The sequence below is a fragment of the Dicentrarchus labrax genome, unplaced genomic scaffold (assembly GCF_905237075.1).
Source record: "Dicentrarchus labrax unplaced genomic scaffold, dlabrax2021, whole genome shotgun sequence".
In the NCBI taxonomy this organism is placed as follows: Eukaryota; Metazoa; Chordata; class Actinopteri; family Moronidae; genus Dicentrarchus; species Dicentrarchus labrax.
The window spans coordinates 12,075,193-12,095,542 of record NW_026136709.1 but is presented as its reverse complement, the minus strand read 5'-3'; the positions used below and the strand labels follow the sequence as shown (position 1 = coordinate 12,095,542).

General features: G+C 38.5%; 1 protein-coding gene across 3 annotated transcripts in view; it reads left to right on the top strand.

The window, feature by feature from the left end:
- The window catches only part of neto1l (neuropilin (NRP) and tolloid (TLL)-like 1, like), a 66,477-nt gene extending 46,847 nt beyond the window's left edge, over positions 1-19,630 (top strand). Inside the window, exons 7-12 of one of the 3 annotated variants that reach the window (XM_051410339.1) lie at positions 3,929-4,011; positions 5,051-5,196; positions 11,445-11,558; positions 14,232-14,859; positions 15,786-15,860; positions 18,908-19,630. In XM_051410339.1, coding sequence (XP_051266299.1) covers positions 3,929-4,011; positions 5,051-5,196; positions 11,445-11,558; positions 14,232-14,859; positions 15,786-15,846 — 1,032 coding nt within the window. In that variant the 3' untranslated portion in view covers positions 15,847-15,860; positions 18,908-19,630. Of the gene's footprint in view, positions 1-3,928; positions 4,012-5,050; positions 5,197-11,444; positions 11,559-14,231; positions 14,860-15,785; positions 15,861-16,839 lie in introns of all 3 variants that reach the window. The other 2 variants (XM_051410340.1, XM_051410338.1) reach the window with 2 other exon arrangements.
- Positions 19,631-20,350: the final 720 nt, after the last annotated feature.

Below are 20,350 nucleotides of genomic sequence, written 5' to 3'. Positions count from 1 at the left end.
TGTTGTTGCCAGAAGTGACAGCACTGCACCAATTTTAATGCCATAATGTGATTGCTTTACGCCACCATGTGTCATTTTAATTTCAGCTTCTCCTATAAATAGATTTCTCAGAAATTACCGCCCCCCCCTAAAAAAACAAAAAACAAATTAGCTATAGCTGGTATCCAAAGTAATGTAAAAAACCAACATGCAGTTAGCAGTAGAGCCTGTGCAGCACAATATCGCCTTTTACAATAAAGAGATAATCGATGTTTCAATGAAAAGAGTTTTACAAAATAACGACTCTCTTCAACTGCAGTCTGCGTTTTTCTAGTAACATTTCTTCTTGGTTTTTTTTCCGTTTGGAAAGCTGTCTTAATTCAGCTGACAGCTGTTAGTTGTGGAGGAATATTTTTTAGTTGCCTCATGTTGACTCATAACAGTTCCTGCATTTTCCTCAGACATCATTTGTGTCCTGTCTGTTTCCCACCACACCTGCCTGCACTGTCTGACACCTTCTGTATCTTTTCATGAAGATAATGGCCAAAATATGGACATTCATTCTGACTGTAATGAACACCGCGAACAGAGTGAGAACATATTCTTCCCCAGTCAGTGATGGATTCTGCGTCATTATTGGGTGCTGCAGAATCAATGAAGAGGCAGCCTATTTTCCTGCTGGAGCCAATCTTTCGTCCTACAAATTGGTGATTGTATCTATCTGATCCATTGCCGTCATTTGGCTTTGTGATGCCATTTTTACTCTGATTTTTCTTCATCATTCTCCAGTTAGATCAGCTCAGCAACAAGAGCTGTAGAAAAACCAACACAAAAAGCTTTTATTTATGTATCTGTTGAGTTGCACCATGTCTCCTTCCAATAATGAGGCCTTCTTGATTGCCTTTCTGGTCAAATCTAGTAACTGGCATCTATCAGACATCGCTGTAGTGACGGCAAAGGTTGAGCAGAGATATGACAGGCCCGAGGAAGTGCAGTTATTATTTTTCCATGCTAAACTCAGCAGGATGCACAGCAGATATATTGCAAACAATAGCAGTCTGTGTTACCATTTACACCATTTCATGTAGTAAAAATGATACATTTTTGATTCGAGGCAGTCATCTTTTACAGCATAAAAGGGTGTATGTGGCAACAAGGTGTAAGGACTTTTTCTTTTATCACTGTGTGTTGCCCCCCCCCCCCAGCACATTTAGATACAATAGTAGGCTACATATGTGTACATACAGTACGTGGTGGCTGAAACATGGGGGACACAGCAAGGATATTAGTTAAGCCCAGTTCAGACCAAATAATTTGCGATGAGTCGGTTTACAGCACTGTGATGACACGAAATTGTGTATCCTCTCCATAGCAACAACACTCTGTACTTCCATTCTAACTTCTGGCTTTTCAGGTTTTTTTTCGTTCCTGGATAATTTGTGCCTCCTTAAAATATGATGAGTTGGTGAGCGTACCTGCTACAGTTACATTTCTAGTATTGATGAAATGCCAAAAATGGGCAACAAAATACCCGGGGGAAGTCTTTATTTGAGCTTGCTAACATTTGCTTAACACGAAGTACAACTGAGGCTGATGGGAATTACATTTGTTTTTTTATTATTTAGTCATAAGCCAAAGATTAGGACAAATGAAAATTCTGACCAAATGATGGCGCTAGATGAGAAGTCAGAGGAAGTGAGTAAATTTCAGCCTGAGGGGGACATGAACGACTGTACAAAACTTCAAGTCTGTGTTTTTTTTAAGCAGTTTTTTGTGTGTAGTAATAAATAAAAATGATACTAACATAAACAGTACACAGAAAAGATATTTCCACAAAATGGCTACAGTATACATGGCCTGTTATTAAAGTGTGGAAATCTGCATGGCGCTGATGTTAGATTGCTGGCCTGAATTATTATCCCAATCAGCCAAAGTCAATAGGATATAAAAATCTTGCATCGAGCAGATGTTGAATGCAAGGCAATCCAGCTACCAACTTCTCCAACACCACCAGCAGCCTCATGATTCCATCCAGAACCAGTTATCATGGTCAAGCCGGGGGATTATGCTCTTTAGTGATTGGTGGTTCATCGCTTTAATCAGCTATTACCACCAAATTAAGTCTATTCAAAAAGTTGAATGTACACTTCATCAACAATGTTTTGTATTTGTAATTAGTCCCCCCTAATTGAATGAACTTTTATTGGTTACAGACTGCTGCATTAACTGCATTCTTTGTGCTGTGGGTGGGAAACTTCATGTCTAATTTGCCGTCACTTTGACTGGGCCAAGTGACCTAATTAAAATGCTTATAGGTACTTTTGCCCATTATTGGCCCCTTGAACTATTAAACAAATGGAGACAAAGTTGGCTGAGAGCACCTACCCATAACCTTAACCTTGACTGTAACCTTAACAATAACACATTAAAGCAGACTTCTTTGGCCCCATGCCGCATGGAATGGAGCCATTTTTAAATATCATCCATGAATAACAACTGCTTTGTACTTAACTTGTTTTTGTGACCGTTTTCTTTAAATTTCCTTATATTTCTGAAATCTTTTGCAGCATTTTTTTATGTAAGTTCCTACAGTGTCACATGACGTTCCTCTCAGATCACTGACCTAATCACTGTGTCATCCACCCTATTGAGAAACCAAGTTTAACATCCACTATCTCAATCTTTTAATCACGTTAAAAGGAAATGGAAATCCATGCAATAATGAAGAGACCACAACAGCACTCCTCAGTGACGTATGCTAAGAAATTGTCTTCCAGCCCTCCCTGCAGGGATTAAGACATTTTAATATCAATACAAGTCTATACAGTCTCTGCGACAAATTAAATTTAGGTGAGGCACATACTGCCCCCGCACAGTACTGTATATATGTACATTCATCTTTGCAACTTTGCTCTGACATTGAGCAATATTTTATTCCAGTATCACAGCATAGAAGAGAAAAAATGCCCTGATTCTTGTGACAAAGCCAATATAGCCCAAACACTGGCTGAATATGCCAAATCTTTATTAGAAGGAAGATTATTGACACCAATATGAGAACTCTAGGGGAATTGGCTAGCTTGTTTTCCCCCTCCGATCCATTTCACATGTCAAGTTGTTGAAGCCGAGCTGACATTGCAGGGTCTATTATCCTGCTCCATCTGCAGCTTCCGTCTTTGGGCATTTAAAGCGTCACATTTCCCTGTCACAGTTCGGGAGCGGTCCACTCATTAACCGTAATGATGGCGAGTGCTGTGCGCAGCCGACCAGAACCATAAGCTGTGATTGGGCGATCTCAGCCTGATAAATGAGTGATAGACACTGATGTGCAGGCAATCAGGAAGTGTTAGTTTCACCTAGTATGGCTGTTGTGAAGAGTCAAGGTGGATAGCAAGGTGGATATTTCATTAAACAAGGTATTGCTACTGTGGGTTAATAAAATAGTCCATATACTGTATATATTGCTCATGAATGACTTTGTTATATGCTGTATATGTTTTGAAAGTTTAGACTGAATTTCAAAGGAAGGGTCTCTAAGTGGATGACATTTTCTCTCTTGAACATCCAAATCTTGTGGCAAAATGTCCAAGGTCTCTTTAAAGTTTAACAAGGTTGTAGGTTTAGTGTAATGCTTTATCTCAACAGATATGGATAATGAGTCTAAAGCTAATAGACTCTGTCTGCCTCTGAGTCCTCGTTTGATATGCGTATGTAATGACTTTGTACAAGCTGCAGTCTGTCAGTCTTATTTCATTACAGAGCTGCTATATCAGGCACTGGGATAATGAGTAAGATGCACAGGCCATAATAGGACGGAGCTGAAATCTTTCCTGTCAACCCTCTCTGTTCTGTTTTGTTCACCTTTTTCCTGTCATCTTAAATTTCCTCATTTGATCTCTGCTTTTTCTCTTTGTATTTTCCCTCCTCTCTGCCTCCTCGCATTGGACAGATCTACCTACGTTTTCTCGACTATGAGATGGCCAATTCCAATGAATGCAAGCGCAATTTTGTGGCAGTGTATGATGGTGGCAGGTGGGACTTTCTCTTTCATTTTGATAAATCATGCAGAGGCTCAAAGTGGGCTCAGTTGCTCCTTAATTTTAGGCCCTTTATCTTGTGATCACAATGTTTTTTTCTGGTGAAGTCTTAAATATTTAATTATGAAAGGACAAGAAATTCATGGTTTTGTCAAGATATAGTTACTTTGTCCTAGTGAGTCCATGTCAGGTTGGCCTCTCTAACCGACTGGGTAACAGAACAAAAACAAAGATTGATGAACAGATCAAATTTTTACATTACAGAAATTTCAGTGTTTCTCAGTTACAATTAAGAGAATAGTCTAAAACATTTATCAGAAATGTGTTCACTTCCAAAGAGTTAAATGACACCACTCTCATGTCTGTATAGTAAATATTCAGCCACACCCAGCAAGTACTCGACTGAAACGAGTATCCGGTACAGATTATGTACTTTTTAAAAGGTGTCAGTAGTCGTACTCATAAATATAATATTCTGAGAGTGTTCTTTAAAAAGTAAAAAATACAGCAACTTCCGATCAACCCAAGTAGGAACCTATCATGACGTCACCCATTGTTTTATGGAGTTTTGAAGCCTCGACGTACTGCGAGTTGGGCTGCACTTGGTTTCAACTCGTCTGTAGCAGGAAAAACAGCTGCTTGCCTGGTCACACAGTTTCTCGTATGAGAGATATATTATATACAGAAATATAATCAGACGTCAATTTTATAGGCAACTTCACAAAAACCTAACTTCTTCTTATCTCAAGTTAACAGGATATTAGGATCATGGTCAAAGAAAACAATATTTGATATTTTGAGATTAGAATATAACGGTATAATTAACTGTAATGTGCTTAAAACCAAATATGAGTTCCCAAACCATCTAATTTGTTATATTGAGATTATAAAGTTGTGATCACAATAAAATAATATGAGCAACCATGGCTGCTCTGGGCCTGTGTTTAATATTGTGGATTATTGAAATGCACAGCCAATAACCATAATACCTGATAATAAACCATGAATTCTTATCTCATCCTGTCTCATCTCAGTTCGGTGGAAGACCTGAAGAGCAAGTTCTGCTCCACGGTGGCCAACGACATCATGCTGGTCTCCACGCTGGGTGTCATCCGCATGTGGGCGGATGAGGCGAGCCGCAAAAGCCGCTTCCGCATCCTTTTCACTACCTACCAAGAACGTAAGATACAACAAATATCTACACCCACACATGTGTTGTTAACCATAAAAAAGCTATTTACTGCAAAATGGCCCACCTACTGAGGGAAACTAATTAGCTTTATTAATCAGACCACCACTCAGGGTCAGCGACATTGACGGCTAAATAAAACAGGTCTGGTCTTCAGTGGTAGCCATTAAAAGAAGATGGAAGCACATTGACCATGTTTATGGCAAGTTATATTGTATGCCATTCATAGGAAAGGTGCTGTCAGAGGTTTCCATTTAGTTTTATGACCATTTAAACAGCAGCAAGCTGGAAACCAAGGAATATAATTTCCATTATAGGGAATATTGCCTGTGGGTGAAGGTGAATTCATTATTGGTGGACTTTTGCTCAGCACTGCAGCACTACCAGCTGCATCTTAATAAATAGACAAAGGAATATCAGGATGAGCTACAGTATGTTCACATCTACCCGTTTTCTTTGAGCCAAACACCTGGGAGAGAATTAAATTCTCACACACACACACACACACACACACACACACACACACACACACACACACACACACACACACACACACACACACACACACACACACACACACACACACACAGTCTTCCTCTTTCTCATTCACTGGCTTCTCATTGATGGTGCTTGTAGTTTGACAGGGGTTGCAGAGGGCATTCTTTGTACTAGTGGGGTGAATGAAGAGGGTCTGAGGCTTGTGAGTATGCAGTATGTCAATGTCAATGGCACACAGTTGCACAAACAGAAACACACACTGCACTACTGAACGTTGCATCTGCATTTTTGTACTCAAAAAGGAATCTCTCAAAGGGTCAGAAATGAAAACAATAAAGGGCTGTCCAAAAAAGGTATTATAATGGGATTCAAATAAAATAATTATGCAAAATGTATTCACTGAATATATAAAATAATAATTTACAGTTCCACTGAAATTTCAAAAAGATGCATTTTTCTTTCCTTTATTTTTATTTTTTTGTCAATGCCATGCAAGATGCTTCCTTACAGAATACTCTGTAAAGGTCACATTAGTGTTATGGCTATTGAGAAGAAGAAATAATTCACTTTTCCTTCATGCTGCATGGTTGATTGATTGAATAACACAAACTATACCCACACATGTAAGGATTCATCAGACCCTGAAGAGCAATCAGCCTTTTACAACACGTCTATACTAGTTTGTACGTCTATATTGTAGTGATAAGAGCAGATAAGTGGCTAGCTTCTACAGAATCTGCGACAGCAGTGGCAGCGGAGTTGTTTGTGTTGTGAAGTCAGTGTCCCTTTTGTAAGGCCTTTTCACGAAGTGGAGCCAGGATGTGCTGTTGCCGGGGCAACGCTTCTGCCTAAGTCACTCAGGCGATCCCCAGCCAGACCTCAGCCTTTAGAGCAGCATCCACCACAGCTCAGCAGCACTGCAGCAACACTGTCAACAGTGAATGTATACAGGTGCACCAGAGAACTGGGAAACACAAGCAGTGGAAGAAACTCAGTCTAGTGTGCTGTCTAAACCTGCTTTCAGTGCAGATCAACTTGTTTTACAAACTTCCAGTGAAGTAAGTAAAACACACTGTGGTACATTGGCAGTAGTGGAGTATGGCAGCTTATTTCAATATGCATCATCATTTGTTTAAAGAAACTGCAGTGTATATACTGTAGTAAGTATAACGACGTTTCCTCCCTTTTTAAAATATTTTAAGAGACAAAACTATATTAAATGACTTGTGTACAATATGTAATGACATGTAAATCATCAAATGTATTTTTATTGTTGATTTCATAATGTAAAACAAGTGTATGTTTAATTAGGCTATATTTAACAACGTTCAAGATTACTACTCCCTGAAAAACAGACATGTGAGTAAAGCATTTTAATGACTCTGTGTTTATATGATTAAGCTTTTAAAGGAAAATTCTTCCTCAAACAACCCTGTGCTACCCTACAACTAGCAATATCTGTTAAGTTTTTCAGTTTTAAGCATCTTTAGTGAGTAGTACACAGGTTTTTGCTGCATTTAAGACATTAAATATCATCAAAGTTTATCTTCTATGTGTTTTAATAGTAAATAATATTCCAGTGAGAAGAATAGGCTTACTTGCAACAGCAAGCACTGTACTTTGTCAGTGGGCATTTACTCTTTCTCTTAGTAGAGATACCTTCTATTCACTTGTACCAGAATACATTAGGGAAACTTAAAAAAAACACCATATTATGATGATCCAAAGAGCGTGTATGCAGACATGGCCTTTATAACCTGCTGTAGTGACCAGTACAGCTACACAGTGATGTGTCCATAAGCTGAACAGAAAACTGGTCCAGTTAATAAGTTCACACTTTTATCAATATGTGAATTACAAGAGTAGGTAAATACATTTTAAAATTCACTGCTAAGATAGAGAGCAGGCAAGTACAGTCGATGGAAGGTAAAGTACTATGTGCACTGTGTACTACAGAAGTATAGTAAGAAGTTATGTAATTCTCCTCAGGTAAAAGGAAGGCATTGTGCAACTACTACAAATGAGTGTGTGTACTCTTTTACAGGTGCACTAGCTGGATTTGCAGCTTATAGGGCAGTTTTTACAATAAGAGTTCCCTTGCTACAGTAGTTCCTAAGCCTTTATATATTTGTTCCCAGTGGGACCAGCAGCTTTTAGAGAACCATTCACAGCTGCTGACTCCCAGCGAGGTGCTCCAATAGGGAGAGCAATGTTCCCAAACGCAAACATCCACCTTTATCATCTTTTTGTGTTCACACCTGCTGATACTACTGATCTTGCTCTGTTTCAAGACTCTCTCTCTCTCACACACACACACACACACACACACACACACACACACACACACACACACACACACACACACACACACACACACACACACACACACACACACACACACACACACACACACACACTTCTACTATTCAGAACTACAGTGTAAGATTACCAATTTGAAGTATAAGAAAGTGAAGCGTATCTTTACCCAAGAAGCAATTATGTCTTAGGTGATAAATGTGCGTGTGTGACATCTCAGCTGTCAGCACTGTTACGCCTCATCAACAGATACCCGTCTCTGGGGTTGCAGATGGAAATTTGCTCTGGCTTCACTACACACATCACTTCTAGTTTCTTGCAAAGCTTCTTTACTGTATGCATGAGAGTAAGTGAGAACAACAAGAGTATGCTAATGTCTGTTAACATATGGATCTTTGCTAGGTCTTAGATCAGATAATATGGCCTCTGCGTACTTGCTATGTGGGTTTCTTTGGGATTAAATACTGTGGGGATATTAGATGCAGCATTGTACAGCAACACACAGTAAGATGAGAAGTAGCACTAGATGGATGGATGGATGGATGGATGGTTGGCTCGTCCATGGTTCCAAAACCCATTGACTGGGACTTAGCTACATGATGATAAAATAAAGTAAATTAATAGGTAAATGACAGTTATAGACAAAATTAAAGCAATTATTCTTGTTACATTAATAATTAAGGATCTATTAAGGGGCAATTATAAAAAGGTGGTTCTTAAGCTAGGATTTAAAAGTAGTCGTAGTAGGAAATCTGAAGAGGATCTTTTTAACTAGCTGCAGGCAAGATGGATATATATGACTGACTGACTCCCACATAGAGAGAGTTATAGTATTTATTATCTGCTATATTAATTGTTAATTAATTGAGACAATGATTGCAGGAAAATAAAAGTGTACATAGTGTCAAAAAGTAACATTATGGATTGAAAATAAAAATCGGTATCCAGAAATGTAACCAGTTACTGACAGTAATATTCCAAATTAGAGAGAGATTATATAACTTCTCATCAAAGATCATTATTGTTATTATCATCCTCATCTCCTAGCAATAGAACTCTGCTCCTCTAGAACAAAAACACTCAAAACACAAATCAATAATGCTTATTTGATTTAAAAAATTCAATTCAAACCATGTGTTGCTTCTAGCGCTTCACTGCAGAAGCCTTTTTGCTCTTGGAGCTCCCATTCTGCAGAGACACCCAGACTATTTTCATCAGCCACTCATTTAGGAGTTAATTTATGCTTCCAGCAGTGCCTGGGAACGTTTCTGTGTGGGCAAAAGGGCACTTTTATTACAAAATGTCTTGAAATTAATTTTGCAGGAGATTAGTGTGGATCTCACTCTTTATAATGTCTGGTCTCACCCTGTGCTGTGTGGAGGAGACAGGAGGACTCAGTAGCAGCAAGGAGAAGGAGTGGGCTCCCTCTGCTGGTTGTTAAAATAAAAAAAAAGGTTACAGCTTTTGGCATGTACTGTACGAAAGAAAAAAGATGAGAAACAGAGGTAGGGGGAGAAAATGAGAAGAACACACACAGAGAGCCAATATGACTCAGGAAATGCTGGCCAAGGCCCAGACAGGATGGGATACAGAGACAGATAGAGATAAGTCACTCTAATTTGGTGTGTTATTATTCACTTGGGATGAGTGCTGGGATGAAAACAGCCATACATCACTGTGGTAACACTGTCAAATAGTCCCCAGCTCTGCTATACCACTGGCAAGCTGCTTTAGTACCCAGTGCCAGTGTTGTGTGTGAGAAGGGAGAGAATGAAAGACATACAGAGAGAGAGAGAGACAGCCCCTAAATAGAGCTATCCATTATATTCACATGTCAGTGGCAAACAACTTTTTGGATATTCAGCAACTAAAACTGGTCTCAGAATACTTGTGCATAACGGATAGTATATATAATAATAGTTAGTACTTCTGAAGTACTATTCTACAATATAATTCTACTTGAGTATTTCTTTTTATATATATATGGGGGGGATGACACGCAGCAAAGGGCCACAGGTTGGATTTGAACCCTGGTCTGCTGCAGCAAGGACTCAGCCTTGGTACATGGGGCGCCGGTTCTACCAGGTGAGCTATCTGGGCACCCCTACTGGAGTATTTCTATTGTATGCTACTTTTTAGTTCTTTATCATAAATATTGTAACTTTTACTCCACTATATCGGACAATATGGTTAAAATTGTCTCAGAGTGTATTATATTATATATTATATTGACATATATCTTGATACAGTAGATGTTCTGGAAATTAAGTTAAGAAACTCCCTAGATAAATATAACCAGATGGGAAAATTTGTTTTTGGTTAATGAAATACATCAAGTCACATTTATGTGAAAATCCTCTAAATCCAATATTGCCATATGTTACCATTGTCTCCAATGACCTACTGTAATACAGTTAGGGGTAATAAAGACATAACTACTATAACTATAAATCCTATAATAAAGTCCCTACCAGGTGGCAGTGACACTAACACAGCAGATTAAATAGGACAAACTATTTAGCCTGTGGTTAGCTTGTCATGGCACTGTGATTGACAGTAGGAAGCAATGAATTGGCCAATCAGCTGGCGTATGCATTAGTATGATTGGTTGTTGAGAGCAAGGGCACCTTGGCTTTAAATTACACAGCTCCATCGTCATATATATATATATATATATATATATATATATATTGAAGGAGCCTGTAACATTATCACATTGGTTTTACGACCCTGTCTTGCTGATGGGTGGCTCTACCTCTCCCTGAAAGAAAGGTGAAGACATGTCTCAAACAGGGCACACTGGGAGGGCAGGTGTCATGATGATGATTATGTGTTTCAGGACATGCTCTTATTTATGGTCTGGTTCAGATTTGTGTTGACAAGGGCTGTGCACCCAGTACAAATAAACAACATCTTGCATAAATTGGAAGTATGTGTTTGTGATTGTGAAATGTCATGGCTGTCTTTCCAGACACTGCACACATGCAGCACACACACACATTGCGAGAAATTCATTTATATCCACAAGTCGTCTCTGCAAATGTTTGAAGAAGAGGATGAGGATGAAAATTCATGAAGAACAGATGGGTTTGTGGGGTGGGGGGTGGAGGGGGAGAGAGACAGGTCTAAATTTGAGTAATGCCCGTCCAAATTTATTTCCTCAAAACCTGGCACACTGGAACTTCTCTTCCGCTGTACTTCAAATACTGATTTGTGCCTACACATTTGCTGCTGTTAATGACGGGAAATTCACTAAAAAGTAGTTTAACTCTTTCTAAACGGCTTCTGATTAGATTGCAACTGGATAATGTTTAAGTTCAGTAAAAAAAACACTACTACACTAGATTTTGGTAATCTCTTTACTTTTAATATAAAAGCTCTCAATGTGATAACTATTGTGTTCATTTTCTCTAATCCCTTTCCAGCTCCATGTGATGCAGATGCCTTCTTCTGTCACAGTAACATGTGCATAAACAACACGCTGGTGTGCAACGGCATGCAGAACTGTGTCTACCCCTGGGATGAGAACCAATGCAAAGGTGAGATGTTACATTTCAGCTCAGTCATTTGAGCTCCATGAAGAGAGACCTTAGAGAGACTACGTTTGAATGTTTTAGCACCATGGAGAGCAGCAGAGAGACACAGTAGGTTTGAACTGGATGGCTGCAGTATTTGTCACTTCTGCTACTGTTAATAATAAGAAAATAAATCTTAATTGGTTTTATTGTTAATCCTTTTTTGAACCATTTTTATCAATATTACAATTAAGAATAGACACTTAAAATACATTTTTTCCGCTCTTTAATGCGAGTGATGGGACCCTACACACACTATTTAGTCATTTGTATCAGAATCTAAAGACAGTTCTGTCACTGTGAGTTGATTTTTGAGTGTTAAAATTTAAACTACTACTAGTACTTCTTTGAATGTTGATGATTCAGTCACATCATGTTAGAGAGAAATACTTAAAGGACAAGTGTGCAGGATCTAGCAGTGTAGTAGCTAATTACAATGCCTTCGCCTCACCCTCCTGTTCCGAGTCCATTGGAGAAACTACAGTGGCAGCGAAACTTGCAAAAAACACAAAAGACCCTATCTAGAGCCAGTGTTAGGTTGGTCCATTCTGGACAATATGTCTTGCTCCACTGTCTTTGTTTTCATTGTGAGGTCCTGTGTATCCCCTGACTTTGTGATACTGTCAATTTCTTCATTTCCTCTGTAGCCTGATCCCTCACTCCAGTCAGACTTTTAAAGCCACTGGGTCTATACATTGATCCCCAGTGTCTTGCTCCTGGCAGCTCTGTACTTTATCTACACGTCTAACTGACATTCCCTTATTGCAGCATCTTCTTATATGATGCCATCCCATAAATTAGCTGAGATGAGTGAAGACTCTGGGGAAAAGCAACATTTTCTCTGCATTATATTGCCAATTAAATACCCTTCTGTTCCTTAACCTTTCATGACCCATCGCTGTTTTCCAAATACAAAAATGAGATTTATACTGTAGCTCCCCTGAGCCCCCGAGCATTATAACTCCAACGTCAATAAATACCATGTGTTTTTGATGATCATTAAGCTGTTGTGCTTGGCTTGCAGTTATGATGTAGACTTCCAGCCACACATTGACCCTCTCTTCCTTTACGTTCGATCCACACAGAGATGTCTGTATTCTGTATGTACAGAACTGTAACTCTCTAAAGCTCTGAAGCCAATGACAAATGGAATCAATTAAGTAAATCCTGCATGGCCTATTCCTCACTCAGACTAAGATACCTTTCCACCCTACAGTCTGAAACTGTGCAAGAAGAGGCCATGTTTCTCAGCCTGTTACTCCATCTTCCGCCTTCTCTCCGCTCTAGTAATGCATAGGGCCACGGCAGAGTCCACATTTGTCCTCATTAGTGATAAAATGTCAGGTTTTATTCCCTTCTCCTTTACACTTCTGAATGTAACCATTTACTGTCATTGAAGCTCAACGTGCTACATGTTCATCCAGCATTTAAAAGTCACATATATCCCCACAGATTGCCCTTCTACAAACATGGTTAGTCTGTGCCACTCTTTATGGTTTCCCTGGTGACCCAATATGACCTTCTTGGTCTTGGACCATCTTTTTGATAGCTAATCAAAGTCATGGCTTAATCGTGAGGTCCATTTGTTAGAAGATTTCTTTACATGTGAGCTACTGTATATCCTTCTTTCAGCCGTTGCTAAGGAAATTGTTTTGATCATTAGCTAACCCCACTCCCTTTAGTTACTGTTGCTATGCCATTATGCACATGTGCAGTTTACAATGAAAGCAGTGGCAGATTATGTCTTGAAACTTGAAGTAATATTTGAAATAAGGGATCCTTGAATTCAAACAGAGTTTAATTTCTGTTCAGTGACAGTTGATTGTTTTATAATTTGGTTAAAAATGTAGTCTCCAGCTTATTTTTTTAATGTTTCAAACCGGCTCATCTTAAAACAAGAACCCTGAAAAGAGAAAACTTGATCACTACATACAAAATATTGTGCTAAAATACTGAGGCTAAAGCCCTGCAAAAAGTCAGCATCCTCACCACTTGAGTTGACCATATTTTCCTCCAAACCGGGGCCCTTAAAAGGGTATTGCAGGTTCATGCACACACATGTTAGTGCTTACGCACACACCATAGGGGTTTTCATTAGGAATATTTCAGCACATAACACCTTTCAACACCATGGACCCCATGAACACAGCAGTTTTGTTGCCGGGTACTTTACGAAGGAGTAGCCTCCTGGATTTCTTTAGAAAAGACAGATGTTCTCTTCGGCATGACACTTAATCGTTACCATTCTGACAGTTTCTGTCAGAAAGAAAGCTTCATAGTCTATGATGGCTGCCTGTGACTCATGAGTTAACTAACACACTGCGTAGTCCAAATCTTAAACTTTTGCTGTTGTATTGTGGAAAGGCTAAAAAAAGAAACCACCATCCAAACTCTTACAGAGTATCTCTGTATCCTTAGAGACCTAGTTATGGTTGCTAAGCTCTGTGTCACTGTGTGCATGAGGGGTTTAGCAAATGGGTCAATTAAGCGGGAATAGAGTTTATAATCATAGTTGTGTTTTCTCATTGTGATAGTTGCGTTCACACATGTTTTGTAAGACATCTCACAGCGCCATTTAGATATATATAATATTCTCATAAATGTTCCCTTTCTATTGTGCTGTCTCTATAAACTCAGAGAAGAGGAAAGCCAACATCCTGGACAACCTGAACAACACAAACGGGACCATAATCGGTGTCACCTGTTGCATCGTCCTCATCCTCCTCATCGTTTCTGTCATCGTCCAGATCAAGCAGCCACGTAAGAAGTACATCCTGCGGCGTGAGGACTTTGACCCCACCATGTTCCAAGAGGTCTTTGAGCCGCCTCACTACGAGCTGTGTACTTTACGGAGCGCCACCACAGCCGCAGCGGCCTCAGCAGACTTGGTCGACCTGGCAGAAGACTTTGAGAACTACCATGCCCTTCGTCGTGCCTCCTCGCGTTGTGTCCACGATCACCACTGTGGCTCCTCCTCCAACCCAGGCTCTGCCCACATATCCCAATTGTCCCTGAGTGGACGAGGAAGCCGTGGCAATTTGAGTGCTCGAGACGCCACGGCCGCCACTCTGCTCACAGACCTTCCACAGCCACCCATGTCAGTGCGGCCATTGCTGCCGGCCACTGGAAACCGAAGGAGCATCTTGGTCATGAAGCACAGCTACTCGCAAGAGGCAGCGGACAATGGATGTGACCTGGACGACGACCTGGAAGAAGTTCCCACCACCAGCCACCGGCTTTCACGCCACGAAAAGGCAGTACAGCGGTCAGTATCCATAGATTTCTGATGAGGAAAGAACAACAATCCTAGAGTTAACTATGGGGATGTTTGGAATGTGTGTAGGATACTTACCATTATTTTTGTTTTCCTCTTATTTTAGCTTTGTTCTTCCTCTTCCTCTCATTATTTTTTTAGGATTATGATAAGCTTTTTTTTTTTTTTTGCATTGATCCTTGTTCTTTCTCCCCTTTCTTTCATTAAAAATGTTTTGAATTTGGGCTAAATTATGATTATGACAAATTTGCCCCCTCTTTGCATGCTCATCCTTCAACATGTCAAGCGCCCCCTGTCTAGTTTTCCCTCAAGTGATTCATAGCTTACGTCTTTAAACTCTAAACTGTTCTTTGAGGTTTGTCAGAACTCTTTAAGAAAATACAGACCTCCTTTTAGAAGATATTAATTCTGTAATCAGTCCACTTTTGACTGTTAACACAAGGGCTTTAATCTGTGCCTCATAGAGATGACTAACTTTATTGACGCTGAATGCAAATTATTATAAAATATGCATTTCTATTCCTAACTGTGAAAATATATGACTTATATTCTATATAGCTAAACATTTTGGCATGATCAAGATTTTCTATAAGAAAAAAAAAAAATAAGTATTTCATTGTGTACTTGCACCCTGACTGCTTGATGCTATCTGTTTACAAAAACACTATGTGAAGGTATCAGAGTACATTTTTGGAGAAAATACTTTGAACGTACAACCTTCTTCTGCATGCACTTTCTATGTGCGCCTACCAGAGTGTTCTTGACTGTTTGTTAATTTTCTACAAGTCTGCATGCAAGGCTCCCAGAGACTAGCGAAGCACTAACGAAGTTTTTTGCTGTTATGTAGCATATCATGCATTCTGACCTCACTATGCAAAACGAGTTTGATATTAAATGAAAGAGCCATGACATTTCAGGTTCTGCCTCATTGGCTCTTTGAGCAAACATGAATCAGAGTACAACACAACTAGGGTCTAAGAGACAATCTCAAGGTAAGCACCCTTATCCAACAATCAACGTCTTTATATGTTGTTCTGTAGTCATCATTTGCCCAGTCAGTATATACTGTTATTTTTTCCTTTTCTGTGATTTTTGCGCAGGTTTATATTTAATTTTTTTATGTTTTTTATTTGTTCATTTTTCACCAAGATGGTTTTCTTGCTTGCGGCCATCTTGCCCTCCTAGTGAGTTTGTTTGAAGTCTTTGTGATGCTCAAGTTGACTGTATGTCCTCCCAAGGTCATACATTGTGTCCCTCAGTGGATATTCATTAGCATGGACTTTTTCAATCATCTTTATTTGAAGCTGTTATCAAATAATATGTCTAACCTCTGCACTTTTCTCTTGCCTACAGCACATAATTTATATCGGTCATCTAAAGACACTTGTTAAGTCCACATAAAAGCACAAATTTGAAAGCAGACACAACCCCGCATTTTCATTAAATGACATCAGTGGGGTTTTTTGCACACACTAAAGAAAGCACATTTAGATCATTTAAATATCTTATTCATCTCTTTGTAATTTACAAATGTTTACTGATCACACACTCATACAGAATTCGTCCGTAGTTTTGCATGATTTATGTCACTTGTAATTGATTTTGTGTTTGGTTAATTGTGAAGCATAGCCTTTATGCCTGTGTGTAATAGTTCATGTGTATGCTCCACGACTGTGCTTTCATGAGGTTGCAATAGGCACAAACAAAATCCCAGTAAAATAAAAAGTTAGATGAATGAATTTGAGGTGTTAATAACTGAACTTGCTCATTAAAAAGTTACATTTAAGAGAAATTCAATGCAGAGCTCTAGAAGTTCGTGCTTGCAGCGTTAGGTTTGCATATACTGGAGCAGTCACATAAAGTGCTACCCATTGTTTTGTCTTTTAGTGTGAAAAATGTGCTGTCCTGTTGTGTGTGTGTGTGTGTGTCTGCTTATGTTCTACATTATGTTGCATTGTCTCCATCATGTAGACTTCTTGAGAATAGTGCAATCCTGGATCAGTACGAACGGGCCTCACTGACATATGAAAAGGCGGAGCGGAGATTTACACCAGCATGATGCTGATGCTGATGATGAAGGGACACTTTGACGAAAGGATACTGAATATGTGTAATGTGAAATCATGTGCAAAGATGAACACTAAGGACTAGATGAAAATACTTTAGCTGCAATGCTGTGGAGCGATTTTGAAGTTTTGGAAATCAGTCAGCACTGTGCGTATTGTAGTCAATCCAGATTTTTTTTGTCTAGCTGGAAAGAAATGGACCTTTAGAATGAAACATGAAAACATGATTATTCATTATTAAACTTTAAATTTGGGATGTTAGTCAGAAACATATCTTCCACTGTCATAGATTCCTCATTGAAAATGTGATCAAACATCTTTAAATTAAGTTTTGAGCATGTATTTTTCAAATTAGTAGCCATATTATTTCAATAGCAAATTATAAAAGCTTGCAGTTTGACAAAACTAGGAAGATTTTTTTTTATTACTGAAAATTGGAACTAAACTCAATTAATTACTAACCTAATTAAATCTAATGCTGGAATAACCAGAAGCAGTTTAATTTGGATAATAAATCAAGGCCGAGTTGAATGGCTTGTGCATGCTTCTTTTATATCCATTAAAGCATTAACATACTAACATTAAACTATAAAAAGCCCCCATCTACTAATACATAAGTCATATGGACATAAGAAGTGGTAAAAAAAAAAAAAAAAAAAAAAAAGCATCTTCACTATAATTAATTGCATTGCATGTTGTTGCTTAGCTAAATCATTAGGTTAAGAGAATTACACAGATGAATTTCACCAGTTTCTTTTTAACACAAACTCCCTTTTAAATATATTGACTAACTTTTTCACAGGCTTTTTATTTTAAGAGGGTTTTTTTTTGGCAAACATATTTACTTCAAGTCTGTTTGTCTTTAACTCTATTCTACTGTAGGAGCTTAATATCTTTGTATTAAAACAGATTTTTTACTAGGGCAAATTGAAACGATGACAGTTTTTACAGTTATTCCAATTATATTTCAGGGCTGATTTTACTGATGCTTTGTAAAATAAATAACAATAAAGCTTCACCTTTTTTCTTTGTTTTATTGGCTTTTGGTCCGTAGTTCCTAATGTGTCATCAGACTGTCAGCTATCCATGTCTTACAATCATATGTTTTTAGATGTTGGTTTATTTGTTGTGGCTGATTTGCTTGAGAGGGAGACCAGACCCAAACCACCGAAACAGGACAATAAAACGAGTCCTAGACGGTTCAAATAATCCCAGGTAATCACAGGTATCTGACAGACAAGTTAATTGACTTTTTGTGTTTGTCCTGATGAGATTAACCCCATATATACTGCAGAAGGGACAGGATCAACCTCAAACAACACTCACTGCTGGCAGGCTGGTTTTGTAGAGAAAAAAAAACAACCTGCATCATGTGGAAAGTGAGAAGAGCAGATCAGCTGTGAGCACAATGACATAAACATACAATTCACACACATAATGCATAGGATGTCTTTTTTTCTTACGCTCTGTCATTGTCCAAGTACTTATTTTCTTCTTACTGTGTCAATTTGTTATGGTATTTGCCATCTTTGTGTACATTATTTTCTGTATTCGGTGTCATGTATGTATTATTTACATCCATGCTCTCCACTCTCTTTTTCCTCCATATTTGCACATCATACACACACCCATATTTCTGCATTTACTGAATAAAATGTTTCTTTTCTATACATACATTGTGCCGATGTCTGTGTGTTGTCTCTCTGCTTTACAATAGTGCCAACACCTCTGTTATAGATATTTCTAAAGTGCTCTCATACATAATCTCTCTTTTCTTCTCTCTCTTTCTCTCTCTCTCTCTCTCTCTCGAACACACACACACACAAGTTACACTCATCTGCCAGTATATAGATAGAGGCAGTCACTAGTTAAGTAAGTCTGAACCATTTCGATCACAAGCAGCCCAGGCAGCAGATGAGAAAACGGAAGGCCCAGAACAGAATTAAAGTAATAGTGTTTTTATTTCTCTGCAGATACATCAGACAGATGCATCATTCCTCTGCATCTTGCCAAGTCTGACAGCATTCGGAGCTAAGGTTTCTCTCCCTTACATCTTGAGTGAACTGTTGCCCTGAGCAACTTTACCAACGTAGAGTGTTGTGATGAGAAAATTAAATTAAAAAAAAGGTTTGTGATGTATGCAGTTTTTCTTCTTTGCTTCGGACCGCAGCGGTGCATTTTCCCTACCTGTGCTCTATTACTGGCTAGGATTGACGAGCCATGGAACACTGATTATCGCAGATATGGGACTGAAACTTTGTTTTTTTTGAAAAATAGAGTACCTTTAATGTAAAGTTGTTAATGGAGAAAAAAAAAAAACAAAATCAGGTTTTTTAAATCATTTTCATGTAACCATCAAAATATGAAATTGCATATTTCACATTATATTTCTTATTTTGATGTCTTTACAGTATCAGGTTGTTTTTATATCCAAACAATTACAGATAGCCTTGTTGAGAAGACAAAACAAAAAAAGAAAGTTTGAAATAAAGTGATGTTAAACTTAATAAATAGGTGCATATACATGATTCTACTGACCCATCAACTAACCTTTATTTATTCCCACTCTCACTGATGTCTGAACATTCTCTTTGTCATTGCATTGTGGTGTTTTTTTTAACCCGTTTGCATATTTATTTGATAAAACATTAAGAAAAATGCTGGACAGATGTTTTCAATAAACTTATGTTTACGGATTTTATTGTGATGATTTATTTTGTCAGTAACATTCATTTTATTCTATTCTGGTCAGGGTTGTGCAGTACCTACTGTACCATTGAGGATATTGAGGTCAGGGTCAATATGTATTTTTCAGCTTGGGAGAACTTGTCAGTAATTCGTAAACACAGGATGGATGTTTTGAATGCATATCCCATTATTTTTAGACTAAGATTAGACTTTATTGAGTGTACTTTTAGTCTAAATGTGACTACTTTTAGGCCAGCAAACAAATCACGAAATAAAGGATTTAGTATTGACTCATCAGAGTCCGTAGTGAGGTGGAGAATGCTGTGAAAGCACCATTTAGACATTTGTGTTGGGAAATAAAACAGAAAATATAACAGAAAGTGTAAAAAATATAACTGTTTTGGTTCATTAGCATTGCTCTCCACTTAATGCAACCTGTCACACCAAACAGCAGACAATCAAAGTTAGCAGCTGGTGAACATAGTGGAGCATATAGCGGCTTAAGATTCAGATATTTCCCTCAGAAATTGGTGGAAACCAAAAGAACAATGTCAGGATATGTCAGTGTTGCACTCACAGCTTGTTTCCACTGCCTCCAGGTGGCAAAAGAAATATTAGAAAACAATGCAGAGACTTTCATTTTGAGTGGCCCATGACCTCAGTATGTGTACAATCCTGGCTATGGCCCTGAGTCTAAATCTGCCCTAATCAGAAAAAACATAGTCAAT